At 54.8% G+C, this 20,797-nt stretch overlaps 1 protein-coding gene across 1 annotated transcript in view; it reads left to right on the forward strand.

Annotated features, from left to right (window-relative positions):
* The first annotated feature begins 268 nt into the window (after window positions 1-268).
* The window catches only part of Kcnc1 (potassium voltage-gated channel subfamily C member 1), a 42,947-nt gene continuing 22,418 nt past the window's right edge, over window positions 269-20,797 (forward strand). The window contains exon 1 of the mRNA XM_004650823.2: window positions 269-838. Coding sequence (XP_004650880.1) covers window positions 269-838 — 570 coding nt within the window. The remainder of the gene's footprint in view (window positions 839-20,797) is intronic.

The following is a 20,797-nucleotide window of genomic DNA, read 5'->3' on the forward strand; positions in this document are numbered from 1 at the left end:
GCGCACACTCCTCCCCCCTTCCCTGGACCCTGGACCCAGCGCCCTCCGGAGTGGGCTGGGGTCCCTGCTTGGAGGGGGTGGCCCGAGCCGCAGTCCTCTGTGCCCCCGCCCTCCTCCAAACACACACACACGCACACGCACCCCGACCCAACCCGACGGCTGGGGGAGGGGGGAGGAGGCCGCGTGCCCCCCTCCCCGGCGCCAACTCCCCCTGGCGGCAGCTCCCATGGGTGTCGCGGGGCCGCGCCATGCCTAAGGGGGCGCCGCGATGGGCCAGGGGGACGAGAGCGAGCGCATCGTGATCAACGTGGGCGGCACGCGCCACCAGACGTACCGCTCGACGCTGCGCACGCTGCCCGGCACGCGGCTGGCCTGGCTGGCCGAGCCCGACGCCCACAGCCACTTCGACTATGACCCGCGCTCGGACGAGTTCTTCTTCGACCGCCACCCGGGCGTCTTCGCGCACATCCTGAACTATTACCGCACGGGCAAGCTGCACTGCCCGGCCGACGTGTGCGGGCCGCTCTACGAGGAGGAGCTGGCCTTCTGGGGCATCGACGAGACCGACGTGGAGCCCTGCTGCTGGATGACCTACCGGCAGCACCGCGACGCCGAGGAGGCGCTGGACAGCTTCGGTGGCGCGCCCCTGGACAACAGCGCCGACGACGCGGACGCCGACGGCCCCGGGGACTCGGGCGACGGCGAGGACGAGCTGGAGATGACCAAGCGGCTGGCTCTCAGTGACTCTCCCGACGGCCGGCCCGGCGGCTTCTGGCGCCGCTGGCAGCCGCGCATCTGGGCGCTCTTCGAGGACCCTTACTCATCCCGCTACGCGCGGGTAAGTGACCGGCTCGTTCCTCGCGAGGACGGGGCGCTCGCCGCTCTCGCCTGCCGCGCCCGGGGTGCTCCGAACCGAAGGGGGTGTGTACGTGTGTGAGAGGCAAGGGGTGACTTGCCAGGCTGTCTGGTTCTGTCGGTACCGAAGCTTGTCTGTTGATGAATTCAGTATGCGTGAGAGCATATGAATGGGTGTGTTTGAGGAGATTATGCATGTATATTTATGTGCATGTGCTGCTGTGTGTCTGAGTAGGTAATCGGCTGAGAATGAGTATGTCTGTGTGTCTGAGTGTACAGAACCTCCCCTCCCCAACCGCTGCGTGCCTTTTGCAGATGCACACGGTGAAGGTGTGAATTGACCTCTGGCTCAGGGGAGACACAGGGAGACTTTATTCCTCCCAGGTCAGGATGCCCCGGAGTAGCAGGAGGGCCTTGGGTCTGCTGGAAAGCTTGACTCAGACCAGTTCCCCAGCGGCCAGCATCAGGCCATTTGAGGAGATGGTCTAGGGTACGTTCATGGGTAATTAATAGCTTGATGGGTGGTGTGCACAGGGCTGGGGTGGGGGATAGGAACCGCTGTAGGACCTGCCCCTTAAGGTCAGAGGTGTCTTCCCTCCTCCTGGAAAGGGGAGGAGCTTGGAGGAGGTCTGCGACTTAATGGTCCTCCTGCCCCCAGCCTCTGTAGGGGATATGTGGGTGTGGGAGACGAAGAGAGGGGGTCCTTAGAGGAGTCTACCTGGACAGTGTGCAAAGGGGGTGTGTCTTCATCAGCCACACCCCTTTAGTAACAGCAGATATTAAGCCAGACACAGAACACCCCACTGTTGACCTTGGTCCCTCCCTTGGCCTCTCAGGATTAGTTTCCTCATTTGTAAAACCGGGAGAGGGCCATTCCTAGTGGACCATCTGTCACTGAGCCCAAAAGAGAGACTGGTCAGCAACCCTGGAAGAGACACTGCTGGGCTTCATTATCCTCAGGCCCAAAGAGGACCAAAGATGAAGGGAAGGGGCAGTATGGAATTTGAAAGCACCCCTCACTGTCTGTCAGCCCTTTCTGCCTCTGAGGCAAAACTGCTACAGTCTTGATGCCTTGTGTGCTCTAAGCCCCTTCCCTGGGGTCTTTAGGAGCCTGGGAGCAGAGCTGGGGAGGGACCGACATTTGCAGATTAGTGGACAAGGGGAGACTTGGGGGCCCTGAAGGTACCCAAAGGCAGAGAAGGACTGTGGAGGCAGACACCTGGCCGATTTGTTGCCATGATAAAAACCCAGAAAGGCACATGAGGAAAGGGGCAGCAGTTCAGAATATTACACCTTGACTCCTAGATCAGGTGTGTGTTTGGGGTGACAGGGAAAGGAAAGCACCTGGCCTGTCACGTTACCCCTGGGGACTTTGGCCAAGGTCACCCTGGAAGCTGGACGCTAAGTCTCCTGCCCTGAGCACCAGCAGTTCCCTGCCGTTCCCCAGAGTAGAGAAGGACCCTCAGAGGTCTGCCTCCTCTCCTCTCCCCTCTCTGACAGGCCACCACAGCTAAACGATTATGTAACTGGAGGCTGTGCTGAGCTATGGGGAGGGGCTGGAGCAGGGGCCTGGGAGGTTGAACCAGCACTGGATAGAGAGTGGAGGCAGGCAGGCTGGGCAAAGACTGGGTTAGAGCAGCTGTCCGGCCCACGTTTGACCTTGGGCAATGCCTTTTCTTGGCCCCTGGAAGCCAGGAGTAGGCCTAACATCCTCCAGGTAGTTGGAACCAGAGGGAATCTGAGACCCTCCACTCCTGTCCTTAGACCCAGCTCTGATCAACGTCGCCAAGTTTCAGGGTAGCCAGGAATCTGTGGTGGGCGGGGGGGTCAGTGTTCTTTCCTCCCACTGCATATTCCTAGGCTGTGGGGCGGCCTTCACACAGTGGAAACAAATAGGCCACCTGAGTGAAGCCTGAGGTCTCGATGGTGCATAAAACCACAAAACTGAAAAGTCTTTTAATTCTCTAGTGGCTGCCCATTGAAGAGTGGACTGGGGAAAAAGCAGTCAGAGAGCTCTGGGGGCGGGGGGCTATTGGAATGCAGGTGTCCCATTTCAGGACATCTGTGCCACTTTCCCTAAGAGCTCACAAAGACGTTGTAGTCCCTTTCCACGCGTGTAGGTAATACTTGAGGGTGCCGAGGCCCGCAGCGGGAGGAAGCAGCTCAAGGGCAAGCTGAATGGAGGGGCAGAGCTGGGATTAGAACTCGGGCTCCGGCCCCTTGCCCGCCTGGCTGGTCTAGCTGCATTGCGCTGCCTCTCTGCGGCTCTGCGCAGAGACTAGCCAGCTGCCCGCCCTCCTCCCCTCCATCTTTGCTCTGCTGCTGCTGAGCCCGCCCCTGTGTTTACTCCTCCCCTCTCACAGCCCGCAGCCTTCTCAGATTGGTGGATCAGGGTTTAGGATTCAAATCTTTATTGTGGATTCTAGATCCAAATCGTATATGTGTATGACACTGCCTGCGTCAAAGAAAAGCTTGTATGTGTGTGAAGGAATCTGTGTAAGTAAGAGATTCTCTTGTGCGTGAGACTCGTGTGAGAATAAAAATATTTATGAGATGAGTGTGTACACAGGTGCATGCCAGTGTGTGCGTGTGTTGGGGATGTGACTGAGAGAAACTGTGGCTGTGGGGGCGGATTCTGTATATGTGTGTCCCCATGTGAGAGAATGAATGTGTGTAAGGAGAATGAGGTAGATTGACTGCATGCATAAGAGAGATGCTGCATGTGAAACTCCGGGTGAGGGTATCACTGAGTATATGGTGTGTGACACGTGTGAAAGTGTGCATGTGAAGCTCTACACATGAGTCTATGTGTAAAGCCGTGTGCATCCGGTGTGTGACAGACTCTGTGAGGTCTTTTGTTTGACAGCATGTTTTGTGTGTGTGTGTGAGAGAGAGAGAGTTATTGTTGCAGTGTGTGTTTTCGTGTGAGAAAGCTCCTCTGTGGGCCTCAAGGAAGATGACGTTCCAGGTCAGCTTCCTTCCTGCCTCCATACCCTGGGACTTCTGGGCTGTCCCTCTCGTGAGCCTCTTTAGAAGACATGCCAGGTGTGGGTGCGCTGGCCAGTGGTGAGGCCACCTTTTCCAAGGAGCTCACCCATCTAGCATGTTGGCCATGAAGATAGGGGTGCTTGGTTGGGATGGGAAGCCCTGTCTGGAGCTCTGAGGGGTGACAGTGCTGGCTGGAGCAGATAACTCCCCATCCTTCTCTTCTGCGCTGCTGAGCGGGTGGGATGAGCCCCATTTATAGTGTGGAGCAGGCGTGGGGCCTCGGGTACAAACACACACACAGTTTGGATGATGATAGTGTTTTGTAGCAAGAGGTGAAAGGGATTCCTGGGAAAAGAACCATCCCAGAGGAGCCCGTGCTGGGGCAGGCACTGGCCTGGAAGAGGGCAGGGGATGGGCAGTTCTTGAATGCAAAGTGGCAGAGGTATGAGAGCAGGTGCGTAGGAGCAGCTAGCTGGCTTGAAGCCTACCCTCCTCTCCTCCTTGAGGGCCAGCTCAGGTCCGAGGCCTCAGGGCTTTGCCTGTGATTTGCATGTTGTCACCAGGAGCATCCTTCAGGGTCATATCAAGGCCAATGGTGGTCTGCAGGTGGCAGGCCAGGAAGTGTCTCCAGTATATGTATGAGGTATGTGTGTGAGCATGGTGACATCTCTCCCCTTAGGTTACTTGACCTTCCAAATGCCAAAGGTCAGATGTACTACCCATCTGACCCCTTGCCCAGGCCTGTCTTTTTTCCCTCTTTCCTTTCCTCTTTGGGACTTGATGTAGCCCCGACTTCCCAAGCTCCCTGAGGAGGACAGGGGTAGAATGAAGAACTCATCCACAGAATTCTTCATTTCTCCAGTTCCAGCTGACACAGGACTCGTGGCATCCTGGCTTAGCGTGAGGAGTGAGCTATTACCAGGAAGCTTCTAGGCAGCTCTCTCCTCACTTTAGAGTCCCCAGGCCCGGGCCCACTTTCAGACAGGGTAGTGTGTTAAGGAGGCCCCCACCATGGAATAGTCCCTTGCATTCAGTGTCCTTCTCCTTCTCCTTCCAATGATCCTTTACCGGCAGTCTTCCTGTCTTTGCAGTGGTATCTCCAAGCTCCCTTAGCCCCTTACAATAATGCAAATCACAGGCCAAGCATCTGGTAGCTGGAGTCCATCAGGCTGGTCACTAACAAATGGGGCTGCTTAGAACCAACCACAGAGGTTCGTGTGGCGAGATGCTGCAGGCACACAGGAACGGCTCGGGAAATGCTTGTCTTTCCATGGCTGCTTCTCGGTTGTACCATTTTACTTCACACTGTCTTGGACTCTGTCCTCCATTGCCATCAGGCCAGCGTTGTTCCCCTAGGCCCAACTCTACAGCAGCTTCCTGGCTCCCCTTGCGTCTCTGCACCCAGGTTCTTCCAATTCATTTTCCATTTGGCAGCGACAGAGGCCTTTTCAACTCACAAATCTGTCGGGTCACCAGAGTCTTCAGGGTTTCCCAGGTCTGTTCTGGGCTCTCTCGGGGCCCAGGCTGACTCTCCTGTCTCCTGACAAGGCTGTCCGAGCTCGAGTCCCCTGGCCTGGCTCAGTTGCTTGCAGGGGCCTAGTTTGCCTGACTCAGGGCATTTGCATACCCTGTCCCCTTCTTTATCCTTCTTGCCCACCTCATCAGTTCTTCAGCAGTGCCCTTCCTGGTCCCCAGAGCCCTGCACCTCAGTGACCCAGTTGGTGGTCAGACATCTACTAGCAGCCTTGCTTGATTCAGGCTCATCTTCTCCTGACTCCTAAGTCTCCTCCACACTCAGTGTCGTGGGGCAATTGTGACAGGTGAGGTCGAGGCCCAGAGAACAGTACTTTACCCAAGGTCACTTGTGAGCAGGTTGGCTGGGAACCCTTGTCTCTCCTAGCCCCACGTTCAGTGGGTACTTCAAATCCCATCTCAGATGGTGCTTGGAGTCTGGCACCCTGAGGGTAGTGTCTGTGCTCAGGAGGTCCTGCATGTGCCGGAAGCTTTGGAGAGCACTGGCCTGACGCCCCCAGGGAGGGCAAGGATTGTCTTAGAGGTGGTGGAGCTGTTGGGAGGTGGTTCATTCCAGGGCTACTGCTTGAGCCAGGGATCTCAGGCCTCCCACGACAGCTGAATTTAGTACCTCTGGCTATTCTAAGCAGTCTTATGACCAGTGTATTTGCGCTGGACCAAAAGGTCAGGCCCTTAAGCCGCTCCCTGCTGTCACTCCCAGACCAGCCTGTCCACTACCCTAGTCTCAACTCCCATCCCTGAAGGAGGCTCAGAGAAAATGGAGAACTTGGGAGGCTCGGGAGCATTTGGCTGCCGACTTTTGTTCAGGTGAACCGCTTGGGTGAGAGGATCAGCTTTTCATGGGCATGGAATGTTGGGCAAGATGGGTGCTCCCAAGGTGGCCTCCAGTGGCTACTGTTAAATAAAAAGTTACTTAATGACTGATGTTAAAGCATGCATCTTTAGAAAGGCAAACTTTATTGAGGACCGTTATGATGGGTTCAGGGCCCCATGCCACAGAGCTTCACATTGAAGATGTACCTACCTGTGAATACAGCATCAGAGCAAGTAGGAGTGTGTAGCCAGGGAAAGGGAGGCAGAACTGGTCAGTAAATGAAAAGTTACCATTGGGAAAGATCAGGCTGAACCAGCCCAGTGGGATTCTCACCAAAACCAGGACAGGATGACCAGTCATTCTTGAGGGTGATGGCGGGTGGGGAACCTGCTCCATCTGGGGGATGACCAGATACCAAGGATTGAAGGTCTAGCTGAAATAATTTAGTAATGTTCCTTACTAACACTACATGTCATGGGAAGTGCACCAATAAACCCTGAAGAAGGGTCAGGGCTGGACTGAAGTCTCTGTCATGTCCCCTATTCAGAGCAGAAGAACCAGGCTCAGCCGGGAGACAGCATTGCGCAAAACCACATGAGTGAGCGGGTTTGGGCCGAGGGTCTGGCCATCTGTTCCTTTTGGTTCTCACTTTTCAAAGAACCCCAAACCATACTTGGGAGGGCTGTTCTTCTATTTCTGCTGCCCCATCGTCCTTCCCAAGGGAGGCAGAATCAGCAGTTGCTCCTTCCCAATGCAGCCAGGCTGCTCGGGACCTCCTCGGGTCAGCTAACCTAGGCTGCGGCCCAGACTCCTAGCACCTCCCAAGCCAGATTTGCACGTCATCTTCCCTTCTTGCATCTTTTTTTTAAAAAAATTTTTATTTATTTATTTATTTGAGAGCAACAGACACAGAGAGAAAGACAGATAGAGGGAGAGAGAGAATGGGCGCGCCAGGGGTTCCAGCCTCTGCAAACGAACTCCAGACGCGTGCGCCCCCTTGTGCATCTGGCTAACGTGGGACCTGGGGAACCGAGCCTCGAACCGGGGTCCTTAGGCTTCACAGGCAATCGCTTAACCGCTAAGCCATCTCTCCAGCCCCCCTTCTTGCATCTTAATGCTCACGCAGCCATGGTGAAGGCGCTTACTTGTGTCAGACACATCGCAAAGGCTGGATTTACATGTTCTCATTTAACTCTCACAAGACTCCCAGGGACTACATTTCCACTGCCGGGCCAGTGTCATAGCAAGTTCACCAAAGTACTAAGAGGTCAAATTATTTGTCCAAGGCTCTCAGTTCATAAACTGAGAAGCCAGCATTTAAAGCTGGCCTACCTGGCATCAGACTCTGTCCACACCCGCCATGCCATCCTGCCTCTTGTGCATGTTCCAGAAATGGGGGGATCTGTGTGTGGCCTGCCATGCTCCAGGTTTGTATTTCCATCTGGTTCCCAACCACCTGTCCAGGGATCCTGCGCAGCAGGTCCTGACCTGGATCGTTGGGGGAGGGCTGTGGCCGGTTGGGCATTCCCAAGAAAGAAAGCCTCCCTGCAGTGCCCAGCTGTCTCCCACACCTCTCCACACAGGTTGAGCCTGGCAGGGAAGTGGCATGGGCACTAAGGAGGACGAGGAGTTACCTTGTGAGAGAGGGTGCATGGAAGGAATGCTGGCTGCTCCTCGGCTCGACTTCCGAGGCCTTCTGCTCTGGGCCGGCCATGTCTGCAGCTGCTCTCCTCTGCCGGCCTCCTTCCAGGCCTCCTGGTCTTTAGCCCTCATTTTCATCTCTGTGCTTTTGCTCATCTAGTCCTCCCACTTCCTGTCCTTTCTTCTCTCTCTCTCTGCTGAACATGTAATTCATCCTTCACAGTTCCTGTCTTTCAGACTTACCTGCTTCTGCCCTCGCTCCTTTGGGGCCAAGGGCTCTGGGCTGGACAGCGGCGCACTGATCTTGCACACGTTAAGCTAAGGCACTGGGGCAGCTCTAGAAGACTGGGGCTGGTGCTAGGCTGACCCTCAAGGAAGGAGAGGTGAGACCGCACACAAAAGGTTGTGGGCATCAGGCAGTCAGACCAGGGCAAAATCTGTTGCCAGGTCACTAAACCAACTGGGCTACCTTGGGCAAAACCCAGGGCACTGGGGCTGCAGACCCTCTACGTGGAACAGTTGGAGGTTGACGCCAGTGACCACTGAACATCGCCTAGCTACAACATGGTGAGGTCTAAGAGTTCGCGCTTTCCCAGAAGACCAAGTTCTCCCTCCCCCTGCTTCCTCACTGCAGCCCAGCTGCTGTCCAGGGCATGGGTGAATTTTGGGGCAAGAGTCCTGTCACCAGATGGGTGGGAGCCCGGGAAGTGTGAGGAGCTTGTCCTGCTTATTCAGCACACTCTACCAGTGCTCATTCATTCGTTCATGCAATCATTCACTCAGAGCGTGGCAGCCTCACCCTCTTGGCATGGGCTCGGGGTGTCACTGCTGTGGGTTGTGCTTCTCCACCCCATGGGCAACATTTGCTGCCTCCTCTGCAGTCTCCTTTCCCTGGCTGTCAGCCCTGAGGGACCTATTGAGAGGAGACCCCCAGCTCCAGGCTGTATTGATACCCTGGTGCTGGCCATAGTGGGAAAGTGCTGTGCCAGAAAGGAGAGGCTGACAGAGAGGCTCGGGGGTGGATGCCAGAGGACTCCCACCCCAAGCCCCACCAGGGCCGACCCTCAGAACTACCCAGGATAAGCGACCTGGGCAGCTGCCAGAGGTTCAGACGCCTGAGCTGCATTGTGGGAGGACTCCATCCCTCGAGCCGCCGACTTCCAGGTGAGGACGCCGAGGCAGCTGGGGAGAGCGATGGAGCCTGGGGCGTGTGGGCTGCTGCTCCAAGTGTGGCCTTCTGACCAGCAGCACCAGCAGGGCCTTGTTAGACATGAAGTCTCCCAGGCTGCAGCCCAAGAACCCTGAGCCCAGCCCTGCATCTCAACAAGCTCCCCAGATGACTCAGACCCATCCAAGTCTGAGAGATGCTGATGCAGGCCACTGTTAGCTGCCGGGGAGAAGCCTCAGGACGCAGGAGCTGGACGGTGTGTGCAGGTTGGCAGGGCCACAGGTGACTCTGAACATCCTGGTTCATCAGTTTGGTGGTGGGGTGATGAGGTTTGACAGCGAGACCCCTTCTCAGTAGATGTCGTCTGCTTTCGTCCAATGGCTCAGACCCAAAGCTGTGAGGTCGTCCTGGGTGCTTTTCCTCACACAGCAACAAATCTTTTCATCATGCCTAAAACACCCAGTCCTCAACGGCACCCACTACCCCAACCGCCCTGGCCAAAGCCGCTACCTTCTTGACTGTAGACTTATTGCCAAGGCCTTCCATGCTCCCCACCTCGGCCCTGGCTGCCCCGCCCTGCCCACGCCCCTTCTCTGCAGGACAGCAGCAAGGTCACCCTGACAGGTTGGTAGACTCCATTAGCCCTCTGCTCTGTCTCACTCAGGTTTCGAGTCTCCCTCAGAGGAGAAACCCAAGTCCTCCCGGGGGCTGTAAGGGCCACAAAGTGCCCCTTCCCCGTCAGGTTCCACTCACTGCTCTGGTCACTCACCTGGCTTCCGTCTGTGCTCCTGCCTCAGGCCTACCCTCTTGTTGGCCCTCTAGTGCAGACAGCCCCCCTTCCGGTCTCTGCTCAGGTGCCATCCTCTCAGATTGCACCTCCCCCAGACTGCAGACCTTACCCTCTTTCAGGCGTCACTGTTCTCTTTGGCAATTATCAGCATCAACACATCCATGTATTTTCTTCATTTTGTCTAGCTTCTTGTCGGCTCTTCTAGCATGTGAGTTCCCTGAAGTCAGGAAAGTCTACTTCTTTCATCAGTTGTGCTATCCCCGGAACAAGGTGGGGATACATATGTATTGATTAAAGGTCAGGTAAGATGGCTGTGGTGGCGAGTTCCTGTAGGCCCAGTGCTTAGAGGCAAAGGCAGGAGATCTCCAGTTCAAAGCCTGTCTGGGCTATACAGTAATATACTGCCTCAAAACAAGCTTGGCGAATGGAAAGGCGAAGGTCAGGGTTAGAGAGATGACCTTAGAGGAAAACCCTTGTCGCACGAGCCCGAGCCGAGTTCAGACCCAGGAGCCTTGTAAATGCTGAGCACAGCAGCAAGTACCGGTGGTCCCAGTGCGGGCGGGTGGGGACAGAGTCCCTGGGGCTCACTGACCAGCCAGTCCAGCTGAACTAGCAAGGTCAGGGTTCAGCAAGAGGTTTGGCCTCAAAGAATAAGGAGGAAAGCTATTAAATAAGATGCCCAATGTCAAGTCTCTGTGTGTATACATGTATATGTACCCGTGCATGCATACAAACACACATACCATGCACACATATACACACGTGTGCAGTGCACACTCACACACATCTGAAAAGAGGTGGGGTGATGGGTGCCGTGCCTTGGAACCCATCCTTGGCTGATGTCTTCCTGCCTTGCTTCGCCTGGGAAACGCCTCCACCCAGCTTGAGCTTGAGTGATGAGCAGGCGCAGGGCGGTCAGCCCTACAGCTGCCTCAGTGCCCCAGTCAGGCAGGGGGCCCGTGACACTGTAGGCATTCAGGGCCACTTGAAGGTGTTCACATTGTGTCCCTGATATGGGGAGCTATTTACCTAAAATGGGGTGCTTAGGAATAATCCTTGAACCTCAAGCTCTGAGTTCATGTCTATTAACCAAAGAATTGGCAATCCAGACTAAAGAGAATGGTTTATATTTTTTAATTTTTTTTCAATTTTTATCATTATTATTATGGTTTTTTGAGGTAGGGTCTTACTGTGGTCCGGGTTGACCTGGAATTCACTATGTAGTCTCAGGGTGGCCTTGAATTCACGGCGATCCTCCTGCCTCTGCCTCCTGAGTGCTGGGATTGTCACGCCCCGCTAGAGAGAGATTTTTAAGTCACCACAGTATTTGAACATAACCGGGACGTGAGGGACAGAAGAGGGCTGAGGGCTGAGGGGCTGAGGAGAGAAAGTGGCAGGAAGGGGGAGAACGCACCGTGTGGTCTGAGAGCCCACGTAGAGGAATATAGACCTTGGATTCAAAAAAATGTGAGACGGCACTTAAGAAAAGTGCGCACTTCCAAAGAGATTAAAAAGTAAAAAGAATTAAAAAAAGTGTCCCTTACCACCTGGTGCCAGGGTGGAAGAGAGAATCTGACCAGCGGAAAACCCCAGGCGTGTGCTTGTGCGCAGCTCGAGGGCCAGAGATGAGGAGAATAAAAGAGCAGTTTCTCCAGGAGCTCAGCTTGGAGCCTGTGCTCCAGAAGTAACTGGCACACCTGCGCCAGGTGTACCGACCAATTGGCTGGGATCAGCGGAGGAATCTCCCCACCTGGGCAGGGTCGAGTGCTGGAGAGAGCTGAGTCCCTGAGACTGGCAGACACTGAGTCCTGCAGCTGCAGCAGGCGGGATGAGCTGAGACAGGTGTGGTGAGGGCGTGATGTAAGCGGCCCTGCCCCTGTCTGACTACCTAAAAAAGACAAGCTATGTGTCTAACCTGGCCCCTTACATCCCATTATCTCCTAACTTTGGTTTCATATTGCATCAACCTGGCCATTCCCAGCTAGAACTTGGAGGCCAATCCATGAGTGTCCTAAACCAACGTGTACAAGTTCCAAGGACCCAAAGTCTGACTTCTCTGGGATTTTCTTTCCCTGAAGGCCAGCCAGTTCTCTTTAAAAAAAATTATTTATTTATTTGAGAGCGAGAGAGTGAAAGAGAGAGAGAGAGAGAGAGAGAGAGAGGGAGAGGGAGAGAGAGAGAGAGAATGGGCGTGCCAGGGCCTCCAGCCACTGCAAATGAACTCCAGATGCGTGCGCCCCTTGTGCATCTGGCTAACGTGGGTCCTGGGGAATCGAGCCTCAAACCCGGGTTCTTAGGCTTCACAGGCAACTGCTCAACCACTAAGCCATCGCTCCAGCCCAGCCAGTTCTTTGTCTGTTTTCCCTGCCCATCCTCCCCGTCCCTTCTCATTCTCCTCTTTGCCCTGTCAACGTGTTTGTGGGAAGCTCTAGGTATTAGTCACTGTGTTTCAAAACAGATTCTTCTTCTCAAAGGCCTAGGAAGGATGGTTTTTTTTTTTTTAATTTATTTTTTGTTCATTTTTTATTTATTTATTTGAGAGCGACGGACACAGAGAGAAAGACAGATAGAGGGAGAGAGAGAGAATGGGCGCGCCAGGGCTTCCAGCCTCTACAAACGAACTCCAGACGCGTGCGCCCCCTTGTGCATCTGGCTAACGTGGGACCTGGGGAACCGAGCCTCGAACCGGGGTCCATAGGCTTCACAGGCAAGCGCTTAACCGCTAAGCCATCTCTCCAGCCCGAAGGATGTTTTTTATCCCTAATTCCTCTACTTGGATCCTCAGTCATACATTTAGTTTAGGGGGGAAAAAGTAATTTTAGACCAGGTGTGGTGGTGCACACCTTTAATCCCAGCACTCAGGAGGCAGAGGTAGGAGGATGGCCATGAGTTCGAGGCCACCCTGAGACTACATTGTGAATTCCAGGTCAGCCTGGGCTAGAGTGAGACCCTACCTCAAAAAAATTTTTTGAATGTGTGTGTGATGGGGGACTCCTTCCCTCTTATGCAATTCTTGCTTATTGTCCCTGGCAATATGACCCAGAGCCCCTATCTCTCCTCAGAGCAAACCCTTTTGAAGAAGCCTGAGTTCGAATCACAGCCTCACCGCTTTCCAGCTGTGTGACCTTGGACAAGTTCCCTAACCCATCTGTGCCTCAAGAGAAAGATATTAATAGCACCTGACTCATAGGGAAGTCAAGAGGATTAAATGTGTTAAGCATTCAGCCCAGAACCTGGAACACAATCAGTGTTTAATTACTGTGGGTTCCATTCTCTTCTTTTCAGCAGTGTGTGGCCTTAGAAGACCCAAACCCTCACCTGTGCCCCACCTGCTTCCTTCCTTCAGTTCCCAACACGCCGCAATACCCCTTCCAGTGGCCACTTTCCTGTCCTGGCCCCCGGGGCACCTTCTTTCAGTCTGTCTCCCAGAGGCCAGATTTCAAGGATGTCACCCCCTGAGAGATAGGCATGGATTTTCTCTTTATTCCCCTGTGGTGCCCCCATCTATTGGGCAGGTTGTACCCCGTCTGAGTCATAGTGCCCCGATCTGTTGCAATGGACCACTTGGTCCCAGCTCTTCTTCGTGGGGTATGAGAGACGGACGACAGAACTTCTGCCTTCTGGGTGAGAGGAAGGGAAAGCAGCTGACATCAGACGCTGGCCCAGAGCCAAACTCAGTGACCTGGGATGCTGACAAGTGTGCCAATGTGGCGGGCCTGGTGGACAGGGGGGCATGTCACGGCGTTCTGGTTTCTGTCAGGTTAAGGCAGGGGTTTCCTGCTCTTCCATGGACCTCAGAGCTGCAGAATCATGGGGTCAGTGCTGAGGGCTCCTGTCGGTGCCAATGGACAGTGTCCACTCTCAGGCCGGGCTACTCCGCCAACCTGACGCCAGGCTGGGTGGGGACAGCTAATATTAGCAGGGCCACCCTGGACAGCTGAGCTCGGGGGCCTCGAGAGCCAGCTTCACTGTGCCCAGGCCAGAGGCCACACTGCCTGTGTCACGGTAGCCGCGCTGAGCTTCCTCCAGCCTTTGCAGGGCCTTGCTTACCCCGTCCATCCCGGCCCTGCCCAGATGCCTCCCTGATGGCCAGCCAGCTTTGCCCTGCCCTGCTCCATGTCCCATGGCGTCCTCACCTTCCCTTTCCTCCCCCGCCGTGGCACAAGAAGGAACCCCTTCTCCTGCACCCCTGCCTACGCCGAGTGTGTTCCAAGGCTGCTGTCAGCACTCATCCATGCGTTCATTCACGAATTCATCCCGCAGATACGAGCACCTACTGTGTGGCGGGCCCCACTGTAGAGCTGGAAACCAAGCCAAGAACAAAATGGAAACTCTTGTCCCCGAGCCTGACAGTGCACTGCAGGGGGAATGCGAAGAAGCAGTCAGTATGCTTGGACGTGTGGTGCGGCTGAGGGCGACAGGTGCCACGAAGGCAGCAGTTCTATTTATTTATTTGACAGAGAAAGAGGGAGGGAGAGAGAGAGAGAATGGGCGCGCCAGGGCCTCCAGCCACCGGAGACGAATTCCAGAGTTCGCCCCCTTGTGCATCTGGCTAACGTGGGTCCTGGGAATCAAACCTGGGTTCTTCAGCTCCACAGGCAAACGCCTTAACTGCTAAGCCATCCCTCCAGCCCACGGTAGCCGTTGTAACTAGTGTGGGGGTGGAGAAGGTGAGGGAGGGAGGGAGCCTCGTGATACCTGGGCAGCAAAGGAAATGCGACGTGCAGGAAGCCCTGCACAGGGGCAGCAAGAACACATGGGCCAGCGGGCTGCTGACGGTGGGTCTGCCCCCAGCGTAGTCCAAGAGCCCAGCCTCCTCACGCTCGCACTGTCCTCCACGGCCACAGGCTGGCCCACTGTGCAGCGGGTCCCCGCGTGACGCTGCAAGTGCCCCCCCTTCTCTCGAAGGCTGGCCTCCTGACTGCACCAGGCTGGGGGTGAGCTTTCTCCTGAACGGGCTGAGAGGCCAGAGCACAGCTGGTGAGGGACCCTGGCCTGCAAAGCTCACGCTGCCTCTTCCAGTCACACAGCTGGTCCTCCTAGCCAGGGAAGGGGTTTGGGCCACACTTCAGCAGACAGGCTGGCCCGGCCTGGCTCTGCAGGCTAGTAGCTGTGTGACCTCTGCAGCTCTCAGCCTCCTCCGCTGTCCAGGGTGACCAGGTCCTTGGGCAAAGGGCTGCGGTGGCTTCTCTGGAGGAAGACACAGAAAGCTGCTCCGTGTGTCCGTGGCCCGCGTGGCGGGCGCGAGCTTTGACATTGTGACCATTCTTGCTGTTTCTCAGGACGTCTTTACAGACACTGGCCTGGAAGGTTCTGAGAACATGGCCTAAAGTCTACAAGTGAAATTGTTATAATTGGGAAATGTTGATGGGGACCCAGGCCTGCCTTGTGGTTCTCCGGGACTTTCTCTGCAGGTGGCAGAACCTTGTCATCAGGTCATGGTTGTGAACATCCTTCAGAGCAAGCTTCCCGCCAGGGCCAGCATCTCACCCGTCAGAGATCAATGTTTCATGTTCCACCTCAGGGGCCTCTGAGCAGCTGTAAGGAACACAGCCACCCGCTGGGCCACCAGGAGCCAGTCAGAGCCTGGGGCAAAGCCTGTGGCTGAGGTCCACTGAGGGGGGTCCTCGTGCAGAGCACTTTCCCATGGAGCTATGGTGGGTGTTCCTACTTGACCCCTGGCCAGCCCATGCACCCAGGACCCAACCTTTGTCTTTCCAGAAATCCATGCTTTTTTTGTTTTGGTTTTTCAAGGTAGGGTCTCACTCTAGCTCAGGCTGACCTGGAATTCACTCTGTAGTCTCAGGGTGGCCTCAAACTCATGGCGATCCTCCTACCTCTGCCTCCCAAATGCTGGGATTAAAGGCGTGCGCTACCATGCCCAGCTCCATGCTTTTAGCTATGAAGTATACATAGTTACATTGGAGAATCCAGAGAGGACTTGAGGAAGAAAATAGGGTTCTGCGTTGGGCTGTGTATGTGAAGGGGCCACCGTCTCCCTAGCCGGGAGCTCTGGTGGGGGGGGGCAGCACAAAGGAGAAGGCTCAGGCATTTGAATCTGAGCAGGACTGGGCTCTCACCTTCCCTGGGGCTCGGTATGGAGTCTGGCCAACAACATCTCGCTGGGTCTGTTTCTTCACATACAAAATAAAGATAACAGTTGATATGTCACGATGGGTGGGGTGAGTCTCCAAGGGGAAGAGCCCCCTGCTTAGTACCTAGCACTTTTATTTATTTGTTTGAGAGAGAGAAAAAGCAGAGAGAGAGAGAGAGACGGGGGGGGGGAGAATGGGCACGCCAGGACCTCCAGCCACTGCAAACAAACTCCAAATGCATGCGCATAATTGTACATCTGGCTTACATGGGTCCTAGAGAGTTGAACCCGGGATCATTCGGCTTTGCAGGCAAATGCCTTAACCACCAAGCCAACTCTCCAGCCCGGGAAGGCACTTTTCAAGGGCAGGATCTGGCACCATTCCCATCAACGTCCTGCACTCATATTCCCCAGGGTAAAGTGAGGCCCTGGCCGAGCCACAGTTATGCACAGGGCAGTTGTGGGAGCCTCGTCTGGTGGCCCCGCAGCCCCAGGGTCATGAACCACCATCACTGATGATATATTTAACAGCACAAAGGTCAGAAATGCCAGGCGCTGGCTTCCCTTCTGGGTGGCAGGAATTGTGTCTCTTGAGGCCGGGCTGTCACCAGGCAGATACATATTTTTTCTGTTTGGCAGTCTGGAGATTTGAGCGCAAGCCTCAGAACTAAAGCATGGTGGTTTGCATGGGCCTGTCGAGGCTTCATGTGCCCACGACCCTCTGTAAAGTCTGATGGGCTTCCTTGGAAATCCCACCCTCCTTGTTCTTACAGGCCGCCCACCTGCAGCCTTCAGGCTCAGCCTGTCCTCGTGCTCACGCCATCCGCCTTTGCTTTCCGTTTCCTGTACCGAGAGTGTCTTCGTTTCCCTCCTGCATGTGTGAAGCGGACAGCGGACATCTTGGGAAGCCAGCTTTGATGGTCCCTCCCTTAGAGAGCCGTTTCTAAGCCCCCCCCCCCAGAAGCCTGCTCTGTCCTTTGTGCTTTCCGAACAGATATTTCAATAGATGGTTGCTAAAATGTTCCTGTGAGGTGTGAGGATGACATACACTATCCGTCTTATTGATGTTGGAAAAATAAGCAGTGATCCCTAGAGATTAATGTCTAAACTATCTAGTTCATAAGCAGTTGAAGAAAGATTAGCTCCCAGGTCTTCTGTTGAAGTGAAGAAGTAAGATAGAGCTGTGTCCGTGTTTCTTCTTGCTCTGGAAGTTAGTAGCTCTGTGGTCAAGAGTGACATGTTGGGTGGATAGATGAGTGACAGGCAGGTGGAAAAACGGATGCATGATGATTATGCAGCTGCGTGGGCATGGGTGCACGGAAGGAAGGAAGGGCATGCTGATGGCTGGAAGAGCAGCTGGGTAGGAACCAAGTGGATAGATCTATGCATGCAAGCATGGATGGATGGATGGATGGATGGAAGGATGGATGGTGTTGCAGTCCAGTTCACATTGCTGGTAGAAATCACCCAACCAAGAGCAGCTTCTGGAAAAAAGATTTATTTTGGCTTACAGGCTCAAGGGGAAGCTCCACAATGGCAGGGGAAAACGATGGCATGAGCAGAGGGTGGACATCACCCCCTGGCCAACAGAAGGTGGACTACAGCAACAGGAGGGTGTGCCAAACACTGGCATGGGGAACCTGGCTATAAAGCCCTTAAGCCCACCCCCAACAATACACTCCCTCCAAGAGGCATTAATTCCCAAATATCCATCAGCTGGGAACCTAGCATTCAGAACACCTAAGTTTATGGGGGACACCTGAATCAAACCACCACAGATGGGTAGGTGGGTGGATGGATGGATAGATGGAAGGATGTATAGATGGATGGAAGGATGGATGGATGGGACTATTTGGCCTTCAGGGTTGGAGAGGAAGTGCCACCTTTCCTCACATAGAAGCATCCCTGAAGACAGGACTTGGGAGCTTGGACACTTGGGTGGAGCAATCCAGCACACAGGTGGGATTGCCAGAGGCAGGATTGTAAGTGGAATGAGAAAGGTAGGAGCTGGGGCCCAGGACTGTTCTGAAGGGATGGCGAGAGGCCCTGATGGAGGAGAGGAAGCCAGGACCAGGCTGGGGACAGCTTGCACGCAGGGCCCCCTGACAGGGGACAGCGGGCTTTCCCCAGACTCATCTCTCCCTTGCAGCCACTGGAGGGCAGTCCATGAGTGAGAGGTTGTCCCAGGGACCCTCGGCCACGCTGAGCATACTTTGTGGTTTCACCTGCTCAGTGGGGAAAAGGGCATTTCCTTCACCAGGTCCGTAGCCTCGGTGCGCAGTAGTGCGGGCAAGGGTGTGCTCCCAGAGGCCGGGCAGGGGACACAGCTCCAGGGAGCTTTCCTTGGAGCCTCACAGACCTTGGCTCCATCAGAAAAAGACCCACCATCTTCCTGCTGCCTTTGTTGCCCCCTGCCCTAAGACTTCAGCCATGTCTCCCCAGCTTTAATCCAGTGGCCTAGCAAAAGCAGTAATGGGCTTGGGCCTGGATGGCCACGTGGTCGAGCTTGGAAGGACCTGGATGAAGGCTTCGGTGCTGCAGCCTGAACCATGCTCTTCCAGCTAGAGCTAGGGAACTTCATTTGCACAAAGCACAGAGCTGTGAGCTTAGTCACCCCCCCATCCAGCCCTGCTCTGGCATTGCCTAGCTCCAGGCGGCCCCCCCCCCCCACATACACTGGCCTCAGCGATCTCCCTGGGAAACCAGGTCCCAGTGAGCGCCTGGTGCGCAGCAAACTGCTCATTACAGTCACGGCTGCCGCTAACTATAGCTCCCGCGCACACGAGACCAAGATGACAAGGGAAAGTCTTTTCATACAAAAGCCCCACATGCAGACGCTCAGACATCTGCACACACATGCTCCTGCACAACAGTAGCCTTGCACACACAGACACATACTTGCACCAACACAAAGCATCCTTGTCCACTCATTCTCTTGTTCATTCACTAAATGTTGTGTGGGGTGGGCGGGGGTAGGAGTGTTGTTAAGAGCTGGACAAAACTAGCTTCCCAGTTCTGACCGTGTCACTGCCTGGTTGCATGGCCGTGGACAAGTTACTTACCTTCCCTGTAAAATTGAGGTGACCACAGCGTGGACCTCAGAGTTGGGACACAAAAGTACTTAGTATGGGTCTGGCTCAGGATGTGTGAGAACATAGTAGGTGTCACCATCATCACTATTAAGTGCCTGCTATGTGCCTGGCTCCCTTGAGCATATTATCTAAGACTATCACTGCTGAAGGGAGTTGTGAAGGTTGACAATGTCTGTTGCGTAATATATGCTTAGTAGATGTTTTATGATTGAACGAATGAATGAATGCTGCATTGAAGGGTGGCCCGTTGTCCTTAGAACATTTCCTCCCAGGAGGAACCCATTTGCACTTTTCTTTCTCAAGCCAAACAGTCCACAGGAAGTGGCTGGAGCCCAGGCAACCAGAGTGAGCCAGCCTAGCAAGTGGATGGTGCCTGGTTTAGCTGCAGCCCGTGGATGCTGGATCCCAGGCCCACTCCCACCACAGCCCTGGGCCTGGCTTGGGCAAACACAGGAGTCCTTTAGCCTCAGGCAGAGCTTGGCTGGCCATCGGGTAGGCAGAAGCCTCTCATGCCTGCCGGGCGTGAGGCAGGCGTGTGTTTACTGAGGAAGGGTCTTGGGTACAGGCTGGATACAAAACAAGCGTCAGGCTTTAGAGGCCCTACTGCTGCTCTCAACCTTTGAATAGAGCAGCTGCTAAACTGCCTGGACAGTCTCCTCCCATCACACCTCCTCAAAAAGAAAGTGACATTTCCTGGTGCTTTTTAAAGCCCAGACTGGCTGGGCCAGGCCTGGTGTTGGGTGGGGAGGGCGTGGGTGACGCTGGGAGTCATACAGCCATGGGTCTCCTCACCTTGAGTGATCTCGGGATGCTGGGAATAGACATGGCCTCATCTCCTTGTTGTGCATCCCACATTCTTATCCCCATGCCCAGATTCCAGAGTCTCCACTCGGCCTCCGGCCTCCTGGCTTTGCACTGTAGACAGGACCTGGGCGACACCATGACCACCTTCCATTAGCCAGTCTTCTTGCTGAAAATGAACCCTGGTGGCCTGTGTCCACTCTCCATGGATGACATGTGTCACGTTTGTAGCTGATGGCCATTCAGGTTGCTGTGCACCAGCTGTCCCCATTGTCATGGAGATGAGAGGGACTGTGCCCTCTGCCAGTGTCCGTGAGTCTGCTGTCAGCAGATGCTCCGGTTCTCAGCATGGACATGGGTCTGCTTTCAGTTACTGTGCCCATTGGCAATCGAATGGGCAATCTGGGAAGGGCCTGAGTGTGCCAGTTGCCAATAGCATAGCTAAATGGTTAGTGACGGTGGACCGTTTAGTCACAGAATTGTGGGGACTATCCTTTTTCCAGCTTGGGGGTAGATGCACATCAGTGTGGCCAACACCAATGCAGCTGCACGTCAGCAATCAGCAGCCATGTTTAGCACCAGTGGCAGTGTAGATGCAGACGCTGTAGCCGTGGACCAATTACTGCGTGCTGGAAAAGGCTCGTTTCCTACGGAGGCTGCCGGGAGATACTACCCACCCTGTACACAGGGTTGAAAACACAAACCAGGATGTAGGCCCGGTAACCTCTATGCAGTGGGAAGCTGAGTTAATGCTTCCCTGTGTTCCTGGTTCCGAGGAAGGGCCCTCCCTTCTGCTCATAGGAGAATTTGGCTGGCCCTCCACAGAGTCAACCACCTAGGACATTCTTGCATCCTCATGAAAGCTAAGTCCACTAGCGTGTGAAAATGGCTAATATTCATCCAAGTGGATGTCTAACGTGGGTGAACGTTACTGTATGCAAATTATACCTCAGTGAAGCTGTGGAGAGTTAGTGTGTTAAAGGATGGTGTGCTCTATGGGAGAAAGAAGAAGGAAATTCAG

This window comes from Jaculus jaculus, chromosome 3, assembly GCF_020740685.1.
Source record: "Jaculus jaculus isolate mJacJac1 chromosome 3, mJacJac1.mat.Y.cur, whole genome shotgun sequence".
NCBI lineage: Eukaryota > Metazoa > Chordata > Mammalia > Rodentia > Dipodidae > Jaculus > Jaculus jaculus.